The 24,509-nt window shown below is 53.9% G+C and overlaps 1 protein-coding gene and 1 long non-coding RNA gene across 3 annotated transcripts; one reads left to right on the plus strand and one right to left on the minus strand.

The window, feature by feature from the left end:
* Positions 1-273: 273 nt before the first annotated feature.
* On the minus strand, positions 274-5,583 carry LOC122699251. 2 transcript variants are annotated; one of them, XR_006342579.1, is made up of 3 exons: positions 5,235-5,583; positions 2,385-2,592; positions 274-1,327 (listed from the first exon to the last, which is right to left on the minus strand). It is a non-coding gene; the product is annotated as an uncharacterized LOC122699251 (long non-coding RNA). The 2 variants fall into 2 exon arrangements; XR_006342578.1 differs by having other exon boundaries at positions 2,385-2,641.
* A 7,909-nt stretch (positions 5,584-13,492) lies between these two features.
* Positions 13,493-15,358, plus strand: JUND (JunD proto-oncogene, AP-1 transcription factor subunit). The gene has a single exon (XM_043910949.1). The coding sequence runs from the start codon at positions 13,632-13,634 to the stop codon at positions 14,673-14,675; it is 1,044 nt and encodes a 347-aa protein (XP_043766884.1). The 5' UTR covers positions 13,493-13,631; the 3' UTR covers positions 14,676-15,358.
* The last annotated feature ends 9,151 nt before the right edge of the window (positions 15,359-24,509 follow it).

The following is a 24,509-nucleotide window of genomic DNA, read 5'->3' on the forward strand; positions in this document are numbered from 1 at the left end:
CTTTTCTGGAAGTCTAGTGCTTAAGCCTGCCTTCCAATGCATGGGGTGCAGGTTTGATCCCTGGTCAGGAAGCTAAGATTCCACATGCCTCTGGGCCACAAAACCAAAACATAAAACAGAAACAAGACTGTCCAAATTCAATTAAGACTTTAAAAATGGTCCATATCACAAAAGTCTTAAAAAAAAAAAAAAAAAAGAAGAAGCCTCTGACCTCGGGAAGAGAGCAGGGAGCAGTAAACACAAAGCCCCTGAGACTGTGGGGCCTGCTCAGGGAGGGAAGTGAGGACGGACAGACCCCGGGGCTTGGTCCCAGGAACGGCCGAGCAGGGCCCAGGCAGCGCCCATGTGCAAACACAGAGAGCGTGAGCCAGCCACCCCAGCACACACGCTGGGAGGTGTAACCCCACTGGGCCTCAGACATACAGCCAGTGCTCCATACTTGCTTTTATTTATTTATTTTTTTTTCCATACTTGCTTTTAAAAAAAAATTTTTGTTTTTTCATACTGGGAATTAACTCGTGCCCCCTGCAATGGAAGCGCAGAGTCTTAACCGCTGGACCTCTGGGGAAGTCTCTCATTCCTACTTGAAAACACAGGAGAAGCGCCTCACTGAGCACCTGTGGAATGTCTGAAACCTCAACTGGGACCCTCTTTATCTCCATAAGCTGTGGGGGGCAGCGTGACTGACTGGCCAGGGGGGACCCGGGCAGTGGTGCCACGCCACAGGGAGGGGCCAGGCTACTGTCCTCTGTGCCCCGGAGGCCGACACCAGATGCCTGGCCCCAGGTCCGAAAGCTGTCACCTTACAGGCCCTGGGTCCTGCCCTGAGACCCCCCTCCTGGTCTGGGCCCAGCCACCCAGGGATGACTCATCCCCACTCCGCCCCCGCTGGAACCAGGCACCAAAATAGTCACCCAGCTCACTCTTGGGAGTGGCCGTGGAAATATTTCAGGGCTGCATTCAGTGCCTAAAAATACTTGGGGAATACAGGCACGCATCTCTCCTCCCTCAGTCCCTTCTCTGTTCCTTGGAAAACCATCCCTATAAGCACCCCCGGGGCCCGTCCCTCCATGCTACACACCTCCAGCAGGTTATGCCTCTCTGGCCAGCAGGACTGCGGGAGGTCCCCAAGTGCCCACATCCCTGTCAAGTGTGGTGAGGTGGCCTTGCTTCCTCCCTGTTGCCATGGAGAGACTCCACAAGGTTCCCCAGAACTCTCTGGAAGGGCAAAGCCTTTTCCACAACCCTTAGACGTCTCGATTCCTGGAGAGGGAGGCCAGGGTGCAGCAACATTGATCAGGGAGATCTTCATTACTCAGCAGTTTTCCTTCAAAATTAGAAAATGGATCTTGCTGTTTGTGTTCATGAGACTGCTGGAAGCAGGCTCCTAGGACAGGGCCCCCAGCTGGATCCAATCCTGTTGCCTCCCCTGCCCACTTGTTTTGGGACCCCACATAGGTTATTGGTCCTTCTCCCTCCCCCAGGGAGCAGGCTGTCCCCCTCCAATGCACCCAAATATCTTTGATATCATCCTAACCACTCAGTCTCCCGGGCATACCCCATCCTAACCACCAAGCCCCCTGACCTTTCTTGTGGCCCCAGGAAAGTGAGGGGAATGATTCGAGTTGGAATGTGGCTTGGCCCACTGGGATCTAATCCGCTTCTCTATCCCCTGAAGCCTCCAGCTAGAGGGAATAGCAGGTGCAAAGGCCCTGGGGAAGGCGCATGCTGGGTGTCTTGGAGACACAGCAAGTTGAGCATTATTGCCTAAAGTCCACACTTGATGACTCAGAAGGTAAAGAGTCTCCCTGCAATGCAAGAGACCTGGGTTCAATCCCTTGAATTGGGAAGATCCCCTGGAGAAGGAAATGGCAACCCACTCCAGTATGCTTGCCTGGGACATCCCATGGACAGAGGAGCTTGGTGGGCTATAGTCCACGAGGTTGCAAAAAGTCGGACACGACCAAGCAGCTAACACAGAGACAGTTTTTACCTAAAATGCTTTAAAAACAATTGAAGTAACATTCAGTAACATAAAATCAACCTCTTTAAAGTGAGCAATTCAGGGACTTCCCTGGTGGTCCAGTGACTAAGACTCTGGGCTCCCAGTGCAGGGGGCCAGGGTTCCATCCCTGGTCAGGGGGACTAGATCCTACTTGCCTCAACCAAAGATCCTGCATGGCACATCTAAGATGTGGCACAGCCAAATTAAAAACAACAACAAAAAAAGGGAGCAATTCAGCGGTATTTAGTACATTCACGATGTTGTGTAACCACCACCTGTACCTAGTTCCAGAACATCACCCCAGAAAGAAGCCTCACACCCATTTCCTCCTCCTCAGCCCCTGACAACCACTAATCTGCTTGCCTGTTTATGAACTGACCTGTTCTGGACATTTCACATAAACGGAACCACATCCTACGCGGCCTTTGGCATCTGGCTTCTTTCACTCAGCATAGGATTTTTAAGGTTCACACATGTTGCGGTGTGTATCAGTGCTTCATTCCTCTCTTTGGCTGAATAATATGTCATATGACTGGATACATTGTTTATCCTTCATGAGCTCCTGGACTGTTGGTTGAGTGTTTACTCTGTGTTTACACCAAAGGAACAACAGGCCATCTCTTAGGTCTATATACTCTGAAGATGGGGGGAGAGAGAGATAATCAGGAAACTAAGAATTAAACAAGACGGATACTGGGTGAAGACCCTAAGGGTCTTCCAGGCAGAGAGAGCAGCATGTGCAAAGGCCCCGAGGTGGGAATGAGCTGATGTACTGGAGGAAAGGCACAAAGGCTGGTGTGGGCTAGAGCAGGATAAGTAAAGAGGGAGGTGGGCACAGCTGTGAAGCCTGAGGGGTGTGGGGAAGGGGCTGGGCTGGACTTTGAGATGGAGAGACAGAGAGAGAGACTGACAGCAGAAGGGAGAAAAGAGGGTCTCAGCATCTTGAGGCCTGGGCCCAAGTGGCCAAGGGTCTTCACCAGCATCCTCTCAGCCCAAACCCTTCACTGATACTCTGACTGCATGAGCAAGAACTAACTGCCCAGTGCTGAGAGAACAGTGTGGTCACACAGGAAGTGGTCCATGAACGTTAGGTGGCTGAATGAACAGAGGGATGGATGGATAGGTGGGTGGATGGATGGATGGCCAGACAGATGGACAGGATGACAGGTGGATGGAGGGAGGAAGAGCTGGTACCCAGTCACTGCAGTGAGAACATGATCTCCCACCTGCTAGTAGGTGATTGGATGGGGGTTGTGGAGGAGCTTAACCAGCTGCCAGAGGGCCTCACCCACCCTTCTCTAGTCTCAGAAGATGAGTGGAGTGGAGGCTGAAGGGTGGGGGTTGGGCAGGGTGCCTTGCGTGCAGAGGCGGCCGCCGGGTACCAGATGCCGCTACCTGCCTCTGCCTCTGAGTCAGCATCACCATGGCAACGCGGGCCCTGCCGGATGCTCCTCGGGGCACATCCCCCATCACTGCAGCCACCGTCACTGCCACCTCCTCACAGGGGGCTGGAGCAGAGGGGCAGCTATTTTTAACCAGGTTGCGGGCAGAGCTCAAAGACCCCGATGCCCACCTTCTCCCATCTGTCAGCCTCTCTGTCTCTTAAGTCACCCCCTCCCTGCAGAGCTTGCAGCCAAACATGGGGTGAGGGGGCTGAGTGAGGGGCCCAGTGGGGTTGGGGAGCCAGCCGAGGGAAAGTCTTCAGGCTCAGCTAGATAGGGGGGCTGCAGAGTGTTTCGTGGGCACTAGTGAGGGAACATCATGGGCAAAGGTTAGGTGGCTGGATGGCAGCAGTGGGCAGAGAGCTAGGGGGTGACAGGGAGATGGGCTGAGCAGGGAGCCACAGGGCATGTGAAGAGGCCAGGGGGGCACTCACAGAGAGCAGAAGATGGACCCCTGTGACCCTGGGCTGCCTCTATACCCACTGTCTCCCCTGCATCCTCTGGAACATGGGCACTGGTGGGGAAACGGAGGCAGGGAGGGTAGTCACAGGCTCTACCTGAGCTGGCAAGGACTCCACCTACCCCCACCTCAGCAGCTGACAACAGGGATGCCCCTGTGATTCGCCCCTGCCCTTACCTCCCCCCATCTCCCCTTTGCTCACCCCACTCCAGCCTCTTCCTTGATTGTCTTCCAACACATCCTATATCCCTACTTCAGGGCCTTTGCACCTGCTAACCCAGCGTTTAGGAACATCCTTCCCTGGTGCCTCCTTGCAGAGGTCATGGGCCCTCTGTATTCCCTACTCCCCTCCTCCTGGTGAGATTTATTCACAGCCCTTGCCAGATACTATATTACCTATGTTTTCAGATATTCCCACCCCAAGAATGCGGGCCCCTCTCAGAGTGTCGGTCTATCCAACGATGGCAGTAGCCAGTGAGCCGAGGGAAGGGGAAGCCAGGCAGTGAAATGCCAGTGTCTGGGTCCTCTCCACCTGACCCAAAGTTGCAGGGCCAGGCTGGGGACTTGGGAGCGAGAGCTACAGCTCCCTGGGTGGTTCAGGCCACAAAGCACTGTCAGAGGTCACTGAGCAGTGGGTGAGCCAGGCCGCGGCCAGAAGCCAGCATCAGGGATCTTGCCCTGTGAGCCTCCAGGGTAGCTGAGACCTCCAGCTCGCAAGGTGGCCTCCTGAATCCCTTGTCACCACACATACTGAGCACCGCTAGGGCCACCATGTCCTCACTAGCTCCAACTGGGCTGCCCTCTGACACTCACTTCAGATAGTATCTTCTTTGTACAGATTTATAATGTCACCTTCTCATCATGTCAAGACGGAAGACTGGTTCCAATCCCCAGCCAAGAACCAAGCATCCCAGTGAAAACTGGCTTGATTTTCTAACAATCAAGTGTCTCTTGCTGTGTCTTCTGCCTTCTATAACTGGTCTGTCTTCCCACCTCCTTTCTCTCTGGTCTCTGTCTCCACCAGACTTTGCCTCCTTCCCTCTCCTGCTGTCTTCCTCCATCTCTGCCTTTCTCCCTTTGTTTATTTCACAGTCACTATAATTCCTTTCCCCCTCCCAACTATTTGTCTGCTCCAGCCCTCCTGTTAGGAGGCCATGAAGAATCTGCCTTGTCCAGAATCTTGGGGCCAGCCCCTAAGCCTTTACTGATCCATTCATCAGTTTTTCCTGGTGGCTCAGTGATAAAGAACCCGCCTGCCAATGCAAGAGACTCGGGTTCCATCCCGGGATGGGAAAAAGATCCCCTAGAGAAGGAAAGGGCAACTCACTCTAGCATTCTTGCCTGGGAAATCCCATGGACAGAGGAGCCTGGGGTCGCAAGAGTCAGACGTGACTTGGCGACTAAACAACAGCAACCCATTCATCAGATGGGCTTGTCCTGGGGCCCGAAGTTCTGGACGCAGGGGAGTTTGGCAGCAGACATTCTCCCTCCTTCCCTGGCAGTAACAGCGCTCCAGGGCCCGGCATGGAAGGGGTTAAGGCGTGCGGTCCTCCCTTCCCCAGCCCTGCATTTAATTAGCGGCCCCGCGGGGAGGCCAAGCCTGCCCGGGGGTGGCGGGGCGATGGGAAGGAGGAGGGGAGGAGGGGGGAGAAGTGGAAGGGAGGAAGAGGACGGAGGGAGAGGGACCAGAGAGGGCTGGAGGTAAGGAGGGGGGCCGGGAGCCAGTGGGGGATTCGAATCTCGCCTGGCTAGAGTCCCCAACTCGTACCTCTGGGCTCTCGGTTCCCCTCCCCGCCCCTTGGGGTGGGAATCCCCTTCCAACCCCCTCCCTAAGGCCGAGCGGGCACTCGCAGTAAATGTCAGCTCTCTCCCATTGTCGGGTGGAGAAAACTGAGGACCACGTTGAAGCGGCGACTACGTACGGCAACGCTCGGGGCCGCCCAGCGAGTGTTTAGGCGCTTTTGTCCGCGTGCTGGAGAACGAAACTAAAATACCAGTCCGTGCCAGCCCGGCCACCCCGGGCGGGGGGCCGGAGGCGGGGGGAGTCCCGGTCTGGATGAGGGTGACCAGGGGGACTGGGGCGGGCTGGGGCCGAGGGGCGGGCGCCCGGAGCCCAGAGACCCGCGGCGCTTCCAGGCAGGCCACGCCCCTTCTCGTGCCTCAGTTGCCCGGTCCTTTTGCAAGGCGTGGGGGAAACTGCGGGGGCAGGCCTCCCCCCCACCAACCACACCCACAGTCTCCCGAGTGGCGGGGGCGCGGGCCGGGCGGCCGGAGCACCCGCGTCTACGCCGCTCCTCCTGGCCTTGACGTCGGTTCTGACGCCACCCACCCCCACGCCACACAGTCCGGTCGCCGCGCCGGGTTAACTCTTGCGCTGCCGCCCGCTGCGCCGAACCCCCCCACCCCCCAACCCCGCCGTAACCTTTCTCTACCCGATCCCCGCCAGAGGCGGGGCCAGGCTGCGGGGACCGACGTGAGATAGGTTTTGGGCAGCGCAGCCGCGAGGCGAGCCGAAGAGGCCCCAACGGGATCAGGTCTTTGCCTGCGCCGCGGAATGCGCCTCCCTCCTCCCTCCAAGTCCGTGTTTACTGCGACATCGCTCCCTCCGGCCCGGCCCTGACCCTTCCAAGGCTGGGCGTGTCCTTGTCCGGCTGGGTTTTCCCGCCCCGGGCCGGGGGTGGGGGTGGGGAATGGATAGGGTGGGGGGCTCGTCAGGCCCGGGACAGGGACCTCTCACCCAGCAATTCACTATTTCAAAGTCGAGCTTCTTACCCCCGTATTTAACATGAGAACCGTCAAAGCCTAGAGAACTTATGTTACCGGGGTTGGGTATGGGGATGGCGGGGCGTGCAACCCTAGCCTAGTCCCAGCTCTGGCAGCCCTCCTTGGCCCCCACCCCTGTGTGTGTGCGGGGATGGGGGGCCCTCTATTCCTGCTGCGGGGGAGGGAACCCTGCAGGCCCCGCCCTGCCCCAGGGGAAGTGAGAATGGGGGGCCCTCCCCCCGCATCCTCACCACTTCCTCCCTGGGAGAGGCGGCGGCGGCGGCGGGGCCTGGGGGGAGGGGTAGGAGGAGACGGGCGAGGGGGTTCGGAAGAACGTCCTCAGGTTCAGAGGAAGGGTCGTCCTGCCCCCTCGCCCATTAAGGGCAGGACTGGCGTTAATACGTACCCCATATGTAGGCCCTCGCCCCCAATCTGCTCCTTCCTTGGGGCCTCTTCCTAAGCGATGCGGACCCCGCCTGCTCCTCCCCACCCTGGGGGCCCCCACCGCCTCCTCCCTGCTACCTCACCCCCCGTTCGATCTACTCCCCTACAGGGGCCAGGATCCTGTAGAGCTGCCGACGTGGTGCCTTACCCCAAGGGCCCGCAGCCCCAAGTCCAGCCTCATCTCCCCGAGATGCCCAGCTCCCCGAGATTCACCTGGATTCCAGTCTTCCTCCAAAGTCTGGGCCTATGCTTTGCTCAGAGCCTCGATTTATTTATGTGAAAAACGGACAGGCGTCCCTCTTCGGGTGCTTCTGTGGGGCTTTTAAAGAACAATGTCAGGAGTGGGTTTCCCATCTTGGCCTCCTGGAAGCATCTGCTCATTACTTCACTAAGTTATACACTTATCCATTTAATTATTTGTTACTGTATTCATTGATTCCCAACTTCCCTGGTGGCTCAGATGGTAAAGAAGCCGCCTGGCATGCGAGAGACCTGGGTTCGACCCCTGGGTTGGGAAGATCCCCAGGGGCAGGGAATGGCTACCCACTCCAGTATTCTTGCCTGGAGAATTCCAAGGACGGGAGCCTGGTGGGTTACAGTCCATGGGGTCACAGAGTCAGACACGACTGACATCCCCCCACCCCCACCCAGGTAGTATGGGAAGGATGTCAGGGTCCCACAGTATTGTGGGTGGGGCAGCCCCAAGGTCTTTAGGCAGAAATGAGAGCTTAACCAATTTGAAGCCTCCTCAGAGAGACCCCTGGTGACGCATACCCAAGAGGCTTCTGCCTGCCACTGCCATCTGTCTCCCCTGCCCCCCAAACAGCTCAGTACCTCGAAGGACCTTGGGAGGATTCTGGCTGATGCAGGCAATCCCGACACATATTATAGTAGGTGCTTATCACCCAGGCTGGACACATTATTGAGCTCCTACTGTGTGCTGACCCCCCTCTTGGAGACTGGAGTGCTCTGTGGGTCCCTGCGGCCCTTCCTGCCCTGTGAACACACATGCCTGTCCTCTTGGTTTGGGGCTTCCCAGCCTTTAACATTTTTTGGATACTGGAAATTTGGGGTCTGGAATCGACCCAGAGGGTCCCCGAGGAGGGAATGCCTGAGTTTTGCTCTCATTTCTTCGTTTTTCAGTTTCCTTCTATTTATGGCAAGAGAAACTGGTTTTCCATTCCTGGTGGTGACTCGAAGCTTCCCTTTTGAAATGTATTTACCGAAGTAAAAGCTGAAAAGGGGTCGACTTAAAGGAAAAATAAATGGTGACACTGACCTAAGGTGGGCTTCTCTGTTATGGGGGTGGTTTCCCATCCGCCCTGAGATTCCAGTCAGCTTAGAGGTGGTAAGGGAAGGCCCTAAACCCTCCCCCAGCACACAGGCCTTGGCATACAGCAGGTGTTCAGTAGACGGTGGTAGATGAGTGATGATGCTTCAACTTGGCCAAAATCAAAAATCAACTTCTGAGGTTGGTCTTGTGACATCTGACCCTTAAATCTGTTTCTCCAGTGTCCACCTGTGAGTACACTGGACCTGGCCTGTGTATACAGCAAGTGTACGCACCTAGGCCTGTACTATGTGCTTAGTTTTGTCCAACTCTTAGTGACCCCATGGACTGTAGCCCGCCAGACTCCTCTGTCCATGGAATTTTCCAGGCAAGAATACTGGAGCAGGTTGCCATTTCCTACTCCAGGGGGATCTTCCCCACCCAGGGATCTAACCGGAATCTCTTTCTGTCTCCTGCATTGGCAGGTGGATTCTTTACACTTGAGCCACCTGGGAACCTGGGCATGGGTATTCAGCAAATGTACAGACAATGTGCACTGGGTGAATGCAGGAGGCCTTCCTGTCCTGGGAGGGTGGGGGTCAGCGTGGCCTAAGTTATTTTCTTCTTGTCCCGTAGTCCTTCTGGGCTCACTTGGTATGGTCAATCAATCACCATATATTGGACTTATTGGCTCTTCTGGGAGCCTAGGAATGTCACAGTCTCAGGGAACAGTCAACAGGGTCGCCGGTCGTAAAGCAGGCTCTGCCCGGTGTCATTCTGGTGCTGAAGGGGGCTGGCGGCGCATCAGTTTCCTCTCCTGTAAAATGGTCTTGTGAGACTGGAAACAGCCAGAGGGCTGGGGCTGGGCCCTCACCGGGAGACCGGGAGACCGGGAGACCGGACAAACACCTGCACTGGAGGAGGGAGGTGACTGCTGTTCCCGCTCCAGGCGAGGGCGGAAGCGGGGCTGGAGGGGAGGGGCCGGCGCCTGCGCCAGTAACCCGATCCTCTGGAATGCGCCGGGGCCAGACGCGCCCCCAGCCCGAGCCTGGCGCCCTTCCCCCGGCCGATCCCGGGGTTCTGTCACTGGGGACGATCTCCGCAAGCTCCACCCCACCGGCCCTTGGGTCCTAAGCGCCGGGGACTCTGTAGGCAGGAGCCCCACCCGCCCCACGGGGTCCCGAGCACCCGGGCACCGTCCTTGGCGAGACCCTCTGCCCCAGGACCCCTTCGCTTCATTACTTTCGGCTTCCTCCTCAACTCTCTTTGGGGCTTTGTGTTTTATTAAGTAGATTTTAGGTCTCGATCTTCAAATAAAAACTAAACATTAAATCGAATTGTAGGTTCCTTTAAACAAGAGAACAATCTCTTTGCGCTGGGGAGAGGCCAGAGCCGGGAGATTTGAAAACTGGTGAGGGGGCCCTTACGATCAGCCAGCCTCCCTTTGGAAGCCTAGGGTGGGGATGGGGCTTCAACTTTGGCTTTGTGACCCAGGGCAGGTCACACATCCTCTCTGGACCCTGCTGGGGGTGGGTGGGATAATCCCCAAGACTTAAGACGCTGCAGGGAGAATAAACAGGAAAATGAAGAGTCCCAGCCTAGCCCTTTTACTGTCTAGTCCCTCAATTCCATCTGCCACTTCTGCCCTTGAGACGGGCTCTCAGCGGTGTCCAAATCTTAGCGACCCCGTTCCCTATCCTTTACCACTTCCCAAACTTCAAATAGCACCTGGGTTTCAGTGGAAGCACATTCCCCGCCACCCTTACCTTCTCTCCCTCTGGCTTCCCCTGGCTCAGTGAATCCGGCCTCACTTCTCTCTCTACCCTGCACGGATGTGGCCAGCAGGTTTCTGCCCCTGGACCTTTGCACTTGCTGCTTTCCCTGGGACACTGCCCTCAAATGAATTATCTCATGATTGGCTCCAGCTCCTCCTGAATTCAGCATCATCTCCTAGGGTGACCCTCCCGTAGTACTCAACTCTAAAACCACTTCCCCTGCATCCTGCAGGAAGGAGGTACCATTTATTCTCCTTGAAGCTGTGCTTGCCAGGTTCCTACCTCAGACTGTGTGCCTGAGTGGTTGCTGGTGTTTGTGTCATTCATGTGTCCCCCCCATCTCTAGGCTCACAGTAAGTGCTCAGTCAATGTATGTGGAATGAATGAATGGGAGATAGCCCATGTTCACTGCCTGGGACTGGTTGATGGATTTCAGGCCCCCTTAGACCTGCCTGAGGAGCCCCCAGTCTGGGAAGACTAAGCTGGAAACAGCTGCGCCCCAGCTCTGGGGGGGTCAACCCCTGGCCCAAATGGAGGATCAGGACTGGGGTGTCCCAGAGGGAAAAGGGAGAGGATGAGGAAGGACATTGGGTCACAAGAAATGGCAAGTCACAGCACAGGAACCTAATGGGGTAGGTATTAGAGAATAGGGATAGCAGAGGCTGCCAAGGGCAGCCAAGACAGGTCTTCCCCATCTAGCCCCAAGGACCCTTCTGGGGTAGAGTAAATTAGACACAGAGAGTGGGCAGGGCTCAGTCAGATGGAAGGGTCTAGGGAAATCCCTGTAGGCATGGTAATGGAAGACTTCTTGGAGGAGGGGACACTGGAGGTGGGTTTTGAAGGATGAGTAGGAGTTTGCCAAGAGGCTAAGGAAAGGCAGTTCAGGCTGAGGGCACTCCAAAGAACTGCAGTTAAGTTTGGCCAAATGATAATAAAACGATTACAGAAAACATTTATTGAGCTCTTACTATTTGTTCAAATACTTCCAATAGAAGTCACAATACTCATCAAGTAGGTGGGATTATTTGCTCCATTTTCATAAGCAGTAAATACAATCAGAGAGGTAATACGCCTTGGCCTTCCTTTGCCTCCATTTTCCAAAGCCTGTCTGCTGGTCACCCTTTCAACTCTGGCTAGCCCTGCCTGCAGCTCACCAGACCATTCTTACCTATCAAAGTCAAGGCCCAAGGTCAGGGGGGAGCCTCCTAAGGCTGCCCACTCACCCTCCTGCCTTGGGGAGAAGCATGACCCCACCTCCTTCAATCTAGCCCCACTGCATAGTCCAGAGAAGGGTCCTAGGGCAGGGCGGGTTACAGGCTAGGGGCTGCATCCCCTTCATTTAGGGGTCCCTTTGGCCAGACTGGGACCCGAGAGGACACGACTGGGGGATACAGAAACCCACATGCCTGGAAACACATATACATACACACGCATACATACACATGGGTACACATGCAAGGATTCACACAAGCACAAACACCCACTCCTGTGTGTGAACACACCTGGGTACACTGACCCATACATGAACACATACAGGCACATGTAGGCACAGACAGACATGTGTGGGTACACAGACACACAGCCATACCCCCACCTCTCCACCAGCCAGGCCAGGCCTCTTGCTCATGGTGACAGCCTCCCTCAAGGCCTTCTTGCTCCACAGCCCAGTTAGGGGCACGGCCTGGTGAGGAAGGGAAACAGAAGACCAGGTGTTCATGTCCACAGGCCAGTCAGACAAACTGAGGCCAGAAAGTGCCACAGCAACCCACCGGTCCTCTCCTTTAACACTGGCTAAATGACACCCCACTCCAGTATTCTTGCCTGGAAAATCCCATGGACAGAGAAGCCTGGTAGGCTACAGGCCATGAGGTCCCAAAGAGTCGGACACGACCGAGCGATTTCACTTTCATTATTGGATGCTAGGCCCCATGCTGGAAGCTGGAGACCCAGCAGGCCCAAGATAGCCTGCCCTGCTGGGACTTATGGTCCGCCCTAGCGTAGTGGATGGTTCCAGGTATAATGGAAACAAGGTGAGTGGGAGGGGCCTCTCTGAGGACCAGCCATAGGCACTGGGGGAAGGGAGCCAGCTCCTGTTAAGGCCCTGAGGGCAGCAAGGAGTTGGGAAGATAAAGCTCAGACCGGGTGAGAGGGTGTCACCGGAAAGAACAAAGGAATGTATGGGCCCTCCACCAACTGGTGATGGACTGGGCGCCATCCAGTGTGTGATGAGAGCCATGGAGGGGTTCTGTGCAGGGTTCCTAGGTCGGACCCAGATGTCCCAAGGATCTCTTGGGAGTGTGGTGAAGGGCCCCTCCCACCTCCGTCATATTCCCATCCCCAGCCAGTCTTTATGGAGGCCCATTAAGCCTGACCTGACAATCATAGTAGTAATTAACAGGTAATAATTACCAACTGGGATTCCTGACTTAACAGCCGAGTCCGGGAGCCACCGGAGTACCCACAGGAGGCTCTGGCTGACGCAGGGGTAAAAATGTAAGCCGCTGCCCAGGGGCACGGACGCCCGAATTCTACTGGATGGATAAGAGCTCAGGCTTGGTCACGCTCTGGCCTCGAGGGCAGGTCACTCCACCTCGCAGAACCTCAATTTCCCCTCTGTAAAGTCAGGAAGTCGGGACTCCCGCGATTTAGACCCCACCCTATGAAAAGTAGCAGGAGCAAAGCATTTCCAACAACTTCTGGCTGGAGCCCCCTCTTCCCTCCCCAGTCTTTCTGGGGCAAACACACCGGGGTGGGGGTGAGCTGGAAACAGACCTGGCCCACACCAGCGGCGAGCCGCCGGGCACAGATCCCTTAGGCCCGCACAATGCTCAGTCTGAGGCGCGATAAAGGAGACACAGCATAGTGAAGCGGGAGGCGCCAGGGAGTTATTTATCCATCCAGAGCCCCATCCCCCTCCGGTCCCCGGAGGCCGGCACCGCCCCCGTCCCGCCCGGGGCCCCACGCGCGGACGTGGGGCGGGGCCTCTGAGAGGGCGGGCGCCGGGTGGCCGGGCCCATCACGCCACCCGGGACGTGCCTTGGCGGGAGGCGGCGCTGGGGGCATTGGTCGTACACAGCACTCCAGGGGCGGAGTGACCAGGCCCGGTGCTCGGCCCGCCCCCATGACGTCAACCCACAAGGCAGCGCGCTGTTGTGTCGTTTACCGCGCGTCACCCGGACAACGGCAGTCGGTGGGGGATGAGGGGGGTGTTATTGACTTGGCCCCACCCCATCATGCAAATGAGAGACGTCACTCGTGCCCAATGGCGAGCGGGGACGGTGAGCTCATCGCGCCGGGCCGAGGCTATAAGGGGGCGCACGGGTTGCGCGGCGCAGGAGCCGCCGCCAGCGGAGGGCCGGGCGCAGCGGCCGCGGCCGGGGCGGGCGCAGGGCCGAGCGGACGGGGGGGGCGCGGGCCCCCGGGCGGCCGCGGCCACTCCCCCCCCGGGCCGGCGCGGCGGGGGAGGCGGAGGATGGAAACACCCTTCTACGGCGATGAGGCGCTGAGCGGCCTGGGCGGCGGCGGCAGTAGCAGTGGCGGCGGTGGCAGCTTCGCGTCCCCGGGTCGTCTGTTCCCCGGGGCGCCCCCGACGGCGGCGGCCGGCAGCATGATGAAGAAGGACGCGCTGACGCTGAGCTTAAGTGAACAGGTGGCGGCAGCGCTTAAGCCCGCGGCCGCGCCGCCCCCGGGCCCCTTGCGCACCGACGGCGCCCCGGGCACGGCGCCCCCCGACGGTCTGCTTGCCTCGCCCGACTTGGGGCTGCTCAAGCTCGCCTCGCCCGAGCTCGAGCGCCTCATCATCCAGTCCAACGGGCTGGTTACCACCACGCCGACGAGCACGCAGTTCCTCTATCCCAAGGTGGCGGCCAGCGAGGAGCAGGAGTTCGCCGAGGGCTTCGTCAAGGCCCTAGAGGACTTACACAAGCAAAACCAGCTGGGCGCGGGCGCGGCCTCCGCTGCAGCCGCCGCCGGGGGACCTTCGGGCACGGCTGCGGGCGCCGCGCCTCCCAGCGAGTTGGCCCCAGCGGCGGCCACGCCCGAGGCGCCCGTCTACGCGAACCTGAGCAGCTACGCGGGCGGCACCGGGAGTGCTGGGGGTGCTGCGACGGTCGCCTTCACCGCGGAGCCCGTGCCCTTCCCACCGCCGCCACCCCCAGGCACGTTGGGGCCGCCGCGCCTGGCCGCTCTCAAGGATGAACCGCAGACGGTGCCCGACGTGCCGAGCTTCGGCGAGAGCCCGCCGCTGTCGCCTATCGACATGGACACGCAAGAGCGCATTAAGGCAGAGCGCAAGCGTCTGCGCAACCGCATCGCTGCCTCCAAGTGCCGCAAGCGCAAGCTGGAGCGCATCTCGCGCCTCGAGGAGAAAGTGAAGACGCTCAAGAGCCAGAACACGGAGCTGGCGTCCACGGCGAGCCTGCTGCGCGAGCAGGTGGCGCAGCTCAAGCAGAAGGTCCTCAGCCACGTCAACAGCGGCTGCCAGCTGCTGCCCCAGCACCAGGTGCCCGCGTACTGAGCCCGCGCACGGGGCGCATGCGCGGCCCCTTCCCAGAGAGGCGGGCTCGCGTGGGGGGGGGCGTGGGCGCCCCGGACTCGGAGAGGGCGCGGCCCCGGGGACCCCCCCCCCAGGGTGCCAGGACGCGAAGAGGGCGCCTCAGACTCGACAAGCTGGACCCCCTGCTCCCGGGGGGGTGAGCGCATGACCTCCCCTGCCCCGCTCTTGCGCTGCCTTTCTCCCGGGCGCGCGGTCACCCGGTGTTGCACAAACCCGCGCGTCCTGGCCGCCCCTTTGTACACACCGCCGCCGAAGGAGGCTCCGAGGGGGCGCAGCCTCAAGCCCTGCGCTTCCTTTTTCTTTTACCCCCTTTTTTTTTTTGACTTTGGAAGAGAGAAGAACAGAGTGTTCGATTCTGCCCTATTTATGTTTCTACTTGGGAACAAACGTTGGTTGTGTGTGTGTGTGTTCTCCTGTGTTGGTTTTTTAAGGAAATGGGAAGAAGAAAAAAAAAAAAAAAAAAACCTCTCTCCTCCCCTTTCCTCGCTCTCGCTTCCCCTCCCCTTCCATCCCTCCGACACCCCCTCCTCCCGCCCTTTTTCCTCTATTTGTTTTTTTGTTTTGTTTTGCTACGAGTCCACATTCCTGTTTGTAATCCTTGGTTCGCCCGGTGTTCTGTTTTCAGTAAAGTCTCGTTAACGCCAGCTCGGCTCTTCGCCTCCTCCTTCTCTTGCAGGGGCCTGACGGGGTGGGCGGGGCCTGGCCGGGTCCCATCCCCTCCTGCCTCCTTCACCTCCTCCCTCCGCCCCTGCTCGGAGGAGGCCGGACTCGGCGTCCGGGAAGAGCCTGTGCATCTGGCGCTCAGCGAGCGCCATCTAGGCGGCCCTGGGCGCCGGGCCGACTCTGGTCGGCTTGGGTGGGGGACGTTGGGATTTGCAACCTGCCTTTGGAAATAGCCAGCCCACGGGTGTCCTCTTTGCGTAGGAGGGGCTGCGAGAGGGAAGCGGGGGGCAACTCCAGCCCGAGACTGAGTGAAAGGCAGAAACTTGAACTTGCCGGGCTGCTCTCTGCTTGTCTCTAAGATGGGCAGAGCAATCGTAAACTTGTCCCATGAAGTTGTGAGGATTAAGAGAGTCTGTTTACAGAGCAGGTCTTGGCTTACAGGTGGTGCTCAATCTAAGCTTGTGGTATTTGTTGTATGGGAAACCTGAATCAGGACCAGAAGAAAGGCTGTCTTCCTCCAGGCCTGGGGTGTGGGTAGGTTCTGTGGGACCTCCCTGTTAGAGCACTAACTTGAAATCCAGGATTTTTCAAGTACTTTCTGAAACACCCCTCCCTCAACATCCTATTCTCCCGTTTTGAAGAAACTAAGGTTCAGAGAGGTTGAGTAGGACTGGCTTGAGGTCACAGCCTTTTTAGGAGCCTGTGCCGGGATGTATGGGCCTTGGACCTCTCATCTTCAGAGCCTTGACTTCCAGGTTCCCCTCTTCCCCTGCCTCCTCTGGCCTTTCCTATTGTGGGGGCAAAAAAACCCAGACCTTGGGCTTCTGCCTCACTTGGGGCCCCCAGGGACTTGAGCTTTGGTGGCCAAGGACACAGGGCAAGTGAGTTTTGAACTCCAATTGTGTACCCAACCCTGCTAGGGAAGGTGGGCAGTCATGCCTGTTTTACAGATGAGGAAACAGGTACAGAGAAGGAAGGCCTTGTACCCACAGCCTCCATTGGCCCTCAAAAGAGAGGGGCCTCCACCTACGAGTTCATTTCTCCTCCAGGTCACCCTGGCTGCCCACTTTTCAAGGCTTCGAGAGCTGCTTTGGGGTTTGTTTTTTAACCATGTGACCTCTCCTTGGTACCACCTTCAGGCAGACGTTTCAGGAGAGGGGCCTGGAGTGAGAAGAGGGCTGATAACTGAGCTTGGGGTGTCCACACAGAGGAGACCAAGAAGAACCATGCTTGGGGGGCAGAGCTTCACTCTTCAGGAGACTTGGGCCCCAGCCTAAATGCCAGGGTGCCACTGCAAGCCTCAGCCACGTTCCCTCCCTGCTCTGGCCTTCACGTCCCGTGCTGTGAAAAAGGATGTGTTTCCTGTGTCCAGGTAACAACATGTCTCAGGTCAGAAGTTGGAAGTGCTCAGGAGACAAACAGTAGAGAAAGAGGAGTCAGGCGAGGTGCGCCCTGTGCAGCCCCAAATCTAGAGAGAAGGGGGGACCCCAGGGAGGTTACAAGATCTGAGATGCTTTTACTCACAGCACTTCTGACATCAAATGCATGTTTGTTTTATTTTCCCCCACACCAAGCAGTTCTCCAACTGGGTATCCTACAGTTTTCTACTGGAGTTAGAAGAGACTGCACAGGTGAAGGGTTCAAGACTGCCCCACTTCAGATACCGATCAGTCCTAGATTACTGCCTATACTCCTTTATTTTTTAATTAAAAAAAAAAGTACCTATTTATTTATTTTTGGCCTCGCCGAGCATGCTAACCATGATTTGAACCTGTGCCCCCTGCAGTGGAAGTGCAGCATCCTAACCACCGGAGCGCTAAGAGGTTCTCTGCCCCTTATACTTCTTAACGACTGATTATACACCCGAGAGTTTCCACTACCCATTCCTCAGGTTCAGTAATTTGCTAAAACAGCTCACAGACTCACTATTTCCAGTTGATTATAAAGAAAACAACTCAGGGACAAGCACATGGAAGAGACGCGCAGGGCAAGGTATGGGTACCTCTCTAGGTACCTCATCTTCTGAGCATCCCATGTGTTCACCAATGGGATGAAATCACTGGCATTTGGGGATTAACTCAAAATCCAGCCATCTCCCCTCCCAGGAGGTCTGGGAAGTTGGGGCTGAAATTTACAATCACCTAGTCACGCCTTCCCTGGAGTAGGAAATGGCAACCCATTCCAGTATTCTTGCCTGAAGAATCCCACGGACAGAGGAGCCAGTGGGCTAAGGTCCACGAGGTTGCAAAGAGTAGGACACTAAGTGACTTCGCGCAGCACAATCATACCTTGGTCTTTTTGGAGACCAGCCCCCATTCTGAAGCTATTTAAGTGCCTTGGGCCACTGCTTTTCTTATTAGCATACAAAAAACACATCACTCCGGAGTTCACCAAAGTTTTAGAAGCTGTGTGCTAAAAACCAAGGACAAAGATCAGATATATCTTGGAACTTATCTGGTGGTCCAATGGATAAAGGCTCCACGCTCACAGGGCTGGGAACCCAGGTTGGTTCCCTGGTCAGGGAGCTAGATTCCACATGTGAGAACTAAAAGTTTGCATGCTGCAACTACGACCCTGCACAGCTTGCTAAATGGCAGCACGGGGGCCTTTACCGCCCTTGAAGGAGCCTTGGGGCTTGGTGTAAGGCCAATCTTTTCACTGGAATGTGCCAGGAAGGGCTTTTTGGAAACCACAGATCTGACACCTACTTGATACTTTTCTAAAAAAAAAAAAGGCTTTGACTGCACTTGGCCCTGGGCAGGTGTCTCTTTCCAGGCTCCACCTCCCACCCAAACTGTTGCCTTTCCTTCTGGCCTCAGGGCCTTTGCACAGCTGCATAGCCTGATATACCTCTTCCTTCAGCCACACAGCTCATCTCCACCTTACAGCCTCTGCTGCAGGTGCCCTTATGGGGCTCCATTGGTGCTCTGTGCTGCTTCTATTATTGCCCTGATCACCCTGGATTTGTGTTTGGCTCTCTTAGGGCCTAGATAGGCGCTATCCTGGTGACTGCTGAAACAAAAGAGCTAAGTTTTGTCTAATTGCCATGTCCCTGGTTTTGCCCAGAACCACACCCACAGTGTGGAAAACACAGGGTCTTTGCAGAGGAAGGCTGAGCATCCCTGATGGCCTCTTGCTTGGATGTCCCCCCCCAGCCCTGCAGGCTCCCCAGGGAGGCCAGCCAGAGGCCTGTGGGCCAGGCTGTGTGGCTTTGGCAGGACTTTGCTGAGCTGAGGCCAAAGTGTATGTCAGCCGGGACCCAGCCAGCAATGATTCACACCAGGCCTTGGCCCAGCCCCAGGAGGTGACTGGGGACGGTGGCCTCACTTCCCCTTCCAGGACTGTGGCTCAGGGTCAGTGCCCACTTCTGCCAAGCAGTGGTAAGTTCCCAAGGGGCCCTGGATCTGGCTCTACCCTAAGGAGCCCCCATCCTCAACAGCGGGAGCCCAGCGCCTGTGCTCCTCTGCTTTAAACCCTCTCGTGGCTTCCCTGCACCATCTCAACAAAACCAAAGCTGCTATCCTCCTCTCTGAAGCCCCCCCTATACAGTCGCCCTCGCTACCCTCCTCTCCCTCCCTCAAGGGCTTTAGCCTCCTCCCTGTTCTCCATGGGTTTCCCAGGTGGCTCAGACAGTAAAGGATTCCTGCAGTGCGGGAGACCTGGGTTTGACCCTTGAGTCGGGAAGATCCCCTGGAGTAGGAAATGGCAACCCACTCCAGTATTCTTGCATGGAGAATTTCATGGATAGAGGAGCCTGGTGGGCTACAGTCCAGGGGTGTGGCAGAGTCTAACAAAACCGAGCACTAACGTTTTCACCATGTTCCCTGAACGTGACCAGCTTGCTCTCACCTCAGGGCCTTTGCATGCGCCCTGCCATCCATCTGGATGCTGCTCTCACAGCAGGCCTCCAGTCAACTCATTCTCTCTCTCCGTGGGGTTCAGCCCATCCTACCCCCTCTTTGGTTTGTGAAACATTTCCTTCTGAATCCAGTGGGCAAGAAATGTCACAGCCGTCAGCAATTTCTGGCTTCTAAATGTAAATGAGGGCTCCCCAAAGGGAACAACATCCCTGCGATCCAGCGGCTGCCCCCCATGGTGATTGCTGAGGAGCTGGGTGGTGGGAGGTTGAGGGGGAATGCAAGAAGCAGCCATTGGCCACACCTGCCACCCCTTACGGTGAACAAGGAAACAGGACTTGGCCCCAGATGGCTGAGGTGCACAGGAAAGAAATTATTTCAGTGAGCCCAGAGGCTTACATCTCGTACACAGTGCACTAAATTCTTTAACTTGATACCTGATTTTTCTTACCTCACAATCATCTTTGATGTTCTGACTACATGCTCCCTTTGTTGCAAACTTGTATATAGCCTGACACCCCCTCCCGCCTCCTTGGAGCAGTTTTCTCAGCGCTACTGAGAAGCTGGCTCCCGGGGCTCGGTGTCATTAACATTCCTACCAAATAGAACAATTCTCTATTTACAGGTTGTGACTATTTTTTAGTCGACAGGTTCCTTCCTAACAGTTTCACACCCCTAAATTATTTGAGTTGTTTGTGTCCCCAGCACAAAGGTCCCAGCACAGAGTGGGTGTTCAGCAAATGCCCAAGGGATGAGAGAGGCTGAGGTCATCTCTGGACTCATGAAGGGGAGAATTTGGGGTCCCCTCTGTGCTCAGAGCCCTAACTTTTCTATTTGGGATGGGCAGGCAAGATGTAGCAACCACCATACCCTTCAGCCCTGACCTGGGTCCCGCCCCTCCCCCATCCCACTGAGTCAGCCTTCTAGAACCCCCTCCCATCAGGAACTGGTGGGGATTGGCCGGAATCTGGCTGAGTCACAAAGCCACCCACCAGCACCCCAAGGCTGGCCATTCGGGCTGGTGGGTCCAGCTTCAAGGGCAGGTGAGTGAGGCTGGTGGTGGGCTGGGTAAGGGTGGGTACGTGGAGACCTGGTCATTCTTCCGGGGCCCCCAGGGCCTTCAGGGTCCTCCTGGGCCTTCCAGGCTGCTCTGAGAGGTGGGACAGCCCCACAGCCCCTCACAGCAAAGGTGCAAGGGGCCCCCAAAGCCCTGATGGTGAGTTTGTCTGCCTCGGGGACCCAGCCTGGAGAGCCTATCACATTTTCTTAGGAACCTGGGAAGGTGGTCTTTGCTCATGTGACATTAAATGGAGACCCAGAGGGGTTTACTCAAAATTGCCCAACTGGCCACTCAGCTCATGTGTCTGCGGCTCTTACTCCTTCTTCTCATTTCCTGACATCCTGTTTCTGTCCCCGTGTCCTTCCTCTGTCTCTCATTCTGATTGAGTTTATGGAACAGGCAGAATCATGTGGTTGAGGAAACCTCAGAACCTGAGATGGGCCAATTCAGATCCTGAAGTTGCCGTCTCCAAGTTCTGAATGCTGGGCCACATTCATCCATCCATCTGTCGATCCATCCATGTATCCATCCTTCCATTCATTCTTCCATTTATCCATAAACCTCTCTGTTTAAAAAAATATTTATTTGGCTGTGCTGGGTCTTAATAACTCAAGACCTTTGATCTTCCTTGTGGCATGCAGGATCTTTAGATGAGGCATGCACACTCATAGTTGGGGCATGTGAGATCTAGTTTCCCAAACAGGGGTCAATCCCTGGGCCTCTGCATTGGGAGCACAGAGTCTCAGTCACTGGACCACCAGGGAAGTGTCCCCATAAATACATCTTGGGCACCTACTATATGTTCTGTCCTAGGCACTGGGACTCAGAAGCAGGCAAAGGGTCCTACCTGGTGGTCAGCTCACAGTCTAATGGGGGAGGCAAATAAGAAACAATATAAAGAAGTGAGACATGGTATGTCGGCTTCTCTGGACCTCAGTTTCCTCCTCTGTGACATGAGACAGTGACTGTACGGACCCCCGGGAACCAGCCTCAGGCCAGTTTGCTGTTACGAGTCAGTTCCCACTGATGCCCATTGTGCCTGGGCCTGGCCCATCTTGGGGCCAGATATTCAGATCATCGCACAAGTGAAGTCAAAATGTCTAATGCGAAAGGAGGTGGTGCTTGGGTCTTTGAAAAGAAATTGATTGTGATCATCTTTGTCTTAAGGTATTTAGTCCATTACCATATCAGTGATTAATATGATTGAATTTAAATATACCATTTTACTAGTTTTCTTTCTGTGGTCTCTGAATTTTATCCCTCCATCCCCTGCTTCTGCCTTTTTTTCTAAAAAAAATTATTATTTGAATCATTTTTAGAATTCTATTTTAAATTCTACTGCCTTTTTTTTTTTTTTTTTCCTTTTTAGGGGCTGCTCAAGGAATTGTAATCCTTAACAAACATCGTTAAGTCATACTGAATTAGAGTTACTATTGTTCTACTTCATCTAAAATGTAAAAATCTTCCAACTGTATAGGTCCTTTTACCCTCAACATTGTTGTTTATTCTCTATTTTTCATGTGAAATCCAGCTACATAGATTATAGATGCCACAAGACCATGTGTTAATCTTTGCTTATACTGCCATATGTGTTTTTTTAAAAGATGAAAATAATAGTCTTTCCTATTTATGTGGGTATCTATCATCCCTTATGTATTCTTCATTTCTCCCCAGATATGTCTCCCTCAAATATAATTCTCCTTCAACTTGAAGAAGTTTCTTAGCATTTCTTATAACGCAGATGTACAGGCGACAAATTCTTTTAGTTTTACCTGAAAATGTCTTTAACTTTATTCCCAAAGGACATTTTCCCTAGGTATAGAATTATCAGTTGGCAGTATTTGCTATTGTTGTTCATTCAGCTCTTTAATTATGTGCATGTCAATCCTCAATCTATTACCTCTCGCCACCAAATGTACCTTTCACTTTGTACCTTATCTGTAATAAACAAAGGAGTTCCTTTATTGTCTCAAGTGAGGTAATATTAATCTTTCTTAGTAGAGGTTGCTGGTAAGACGTTGCAGGGTGGGTCAGTAGTAGAAGTGTGAAGATTCCTGGTGAATCTGCCTCACTCCTGAGATTTTGCTGGCTTGGCCTGGTGAAGACCTTTCTGTAGCCTTCTTGTCATCAGAGCCCCCATGGTACCCCACACACTCTGCAGACCTTCTGCCTCCACCAGCAACTGGATTCCCAATATGTGTTCACATCCCCAGTTACTGATCACCTGTTCCCCCATCTGCACTTCTGGGGGAGGGTGCTTTTGCTTGCTTGGAAACTCCAGACCTTTTTCAGTCTGGTCAAACCAGCTGGTATCTCTGCTGTCTGGTGAGTCATACCACATCTTCTCCAAGGAAGTCTGAATTTCTTCCCAATTTGCCCTTCTTTGGAGATATAGCTCAACCCTAGGAAACCACATTAGAGTTTCTTTTTACCTTATAGTTACTGTTTCATTGTCATAAACAGTACTTTACATTAAACTTCCTTCATTTAATCTATGGTTGGTTTTGATCTCCTGATTGGGCCCAGACTTGCTTCAAAGTGGCTCCACTGTCTTCCGGCTTCCATAGTTTCGGATGAGAAGTTGGCTGAATCATGGCTCCACTGAATGTTATCTGTTTTTCTGTGACAGAATTCAAGATCTGATCTTGGCTCTTCAGGATGTTGACTGTGTTGAGCCCAGGTGTGTTTCTTTGTGCTTATCTTGTTTAGGGTTTTCTGAGCTTTTTAAACCTATACATTTTTTGTCAACAAATTTTTGGCCACTATTTCTTTACATATTTTTATACCCTCCTCCTTTTTTCTGGGACCCCAGTTACATTTATTTGATATTGTCCCATAGGTCCCTACGGCTTGCTGTATGGCCCATTCTTTACCCCTTCTGTGTTCTTCAAATTGGATAATTTCTGTCTATTTTCAAACTCACTGACTCTTCTGTCATCTGCACTCTGCGTTTTAGCCCATCCAGATACTTTCTGAATTCCAGATATTTTATATTTTTAATTTTAGGATTCCCACCTGGTTATTTTCTAATATCTTCATTTTTCTGTTTATCTACTGAGATCCTCCACCTCTATTCCTTATGAGCATGTTTTCCTATTAAGTATAATTATAATAACTACTCTAAAACCCTTGTCTGATAATTACAAGAACTGGGCCCCTTGGGGTCACACTCCACTGATAAACTTTTCTCATGAGAATGTTTTATTTTTTTTAGTTTATTCAAATTTCTTGTTATTTTGGATTATATCCTAGACATTGCAAATGTTAAGTTGCAGACACTCTGGGTGCTGTCATAGTCTTCCAAAAGTATGGGTATTTTTGTTTTAGCAGGATGGTAACTTGGACTCTTTACCACATGCATTGCAAACTTTTTTCCCAGTCTCTTGTACTTTGGCCTTATTTATGGCATCATTAGTCATACACTTTTTTTTCTTTATGATGTCAAACATGTTTATCTTTTTCAAAGCTTTTGGGTTTCCTGTTTAGTTTCATAAGAGCTCACTGACTTATACACACATAATACTAAATGTTCTTATAATTTTTCAATCCATCTGAATTTTTTAGAATATGGTATGAGGTAGAGGTCCAAGCATATGTTCTTGCAGATAGATTGCCTTGTACCATTTATTTAAACACAGAATTTCCCTCTCTTGAATTGAAATACATTATATCATTGGTATTTTGGTACATTGGTATTAATTTCTGGTTTCATTTTTCTGTCCCACTGGTTTATTTTTCTTGTCATGTATGTGAACCATAGTGTGATTATGATGGCTTTTAAGTCTATACATCTGGCTAGTCAAATTCTCTTATTACTGTTATCTTTTATGATCTTTTTGGCTTCTCTCACTTACTCTTCCATCTGAACACTGAAATTATTCCATTTCCAAAAAACTCCACATTGAGATTCTAATTGGACATGAATTATAGTCTGTGAATTGTGACATTGTGTAAGAATTGTTATAAGAATTCTTTCTTCCTCCTAACGTGGTGGTACATCAGGTGCTAGGGTGCCTGTAATTTGTAACTTGCATTTTTCATTTAATGTATGCTCTGATTATTTGCTTGTCTCATTACATATTCCTCAAAATCACTTAAGAGTATTTTGGCCTCTATATGGTGATGCAGAGAAAAAAGCCTCCAAGAGATCTTTTGTCCATTTTCCTAGCCTTCACGTAACTCCTTTGGCTTTTGTGTAATATTTGTTCCTGTGAA

Source organism: Cervus elaphus, chromosome 9 (genome assembly GCF_910594005.1).
Source record: "Cervus elaphus chromosome 9, mCerEla1.1, whole genome shotgun sequence".
Lineage (NCBI taxonomy): Eukaryota > Metazoa > Chordata > Mammalia > Artiodactyla > Cervidae > Cervus > Cervus elaphus.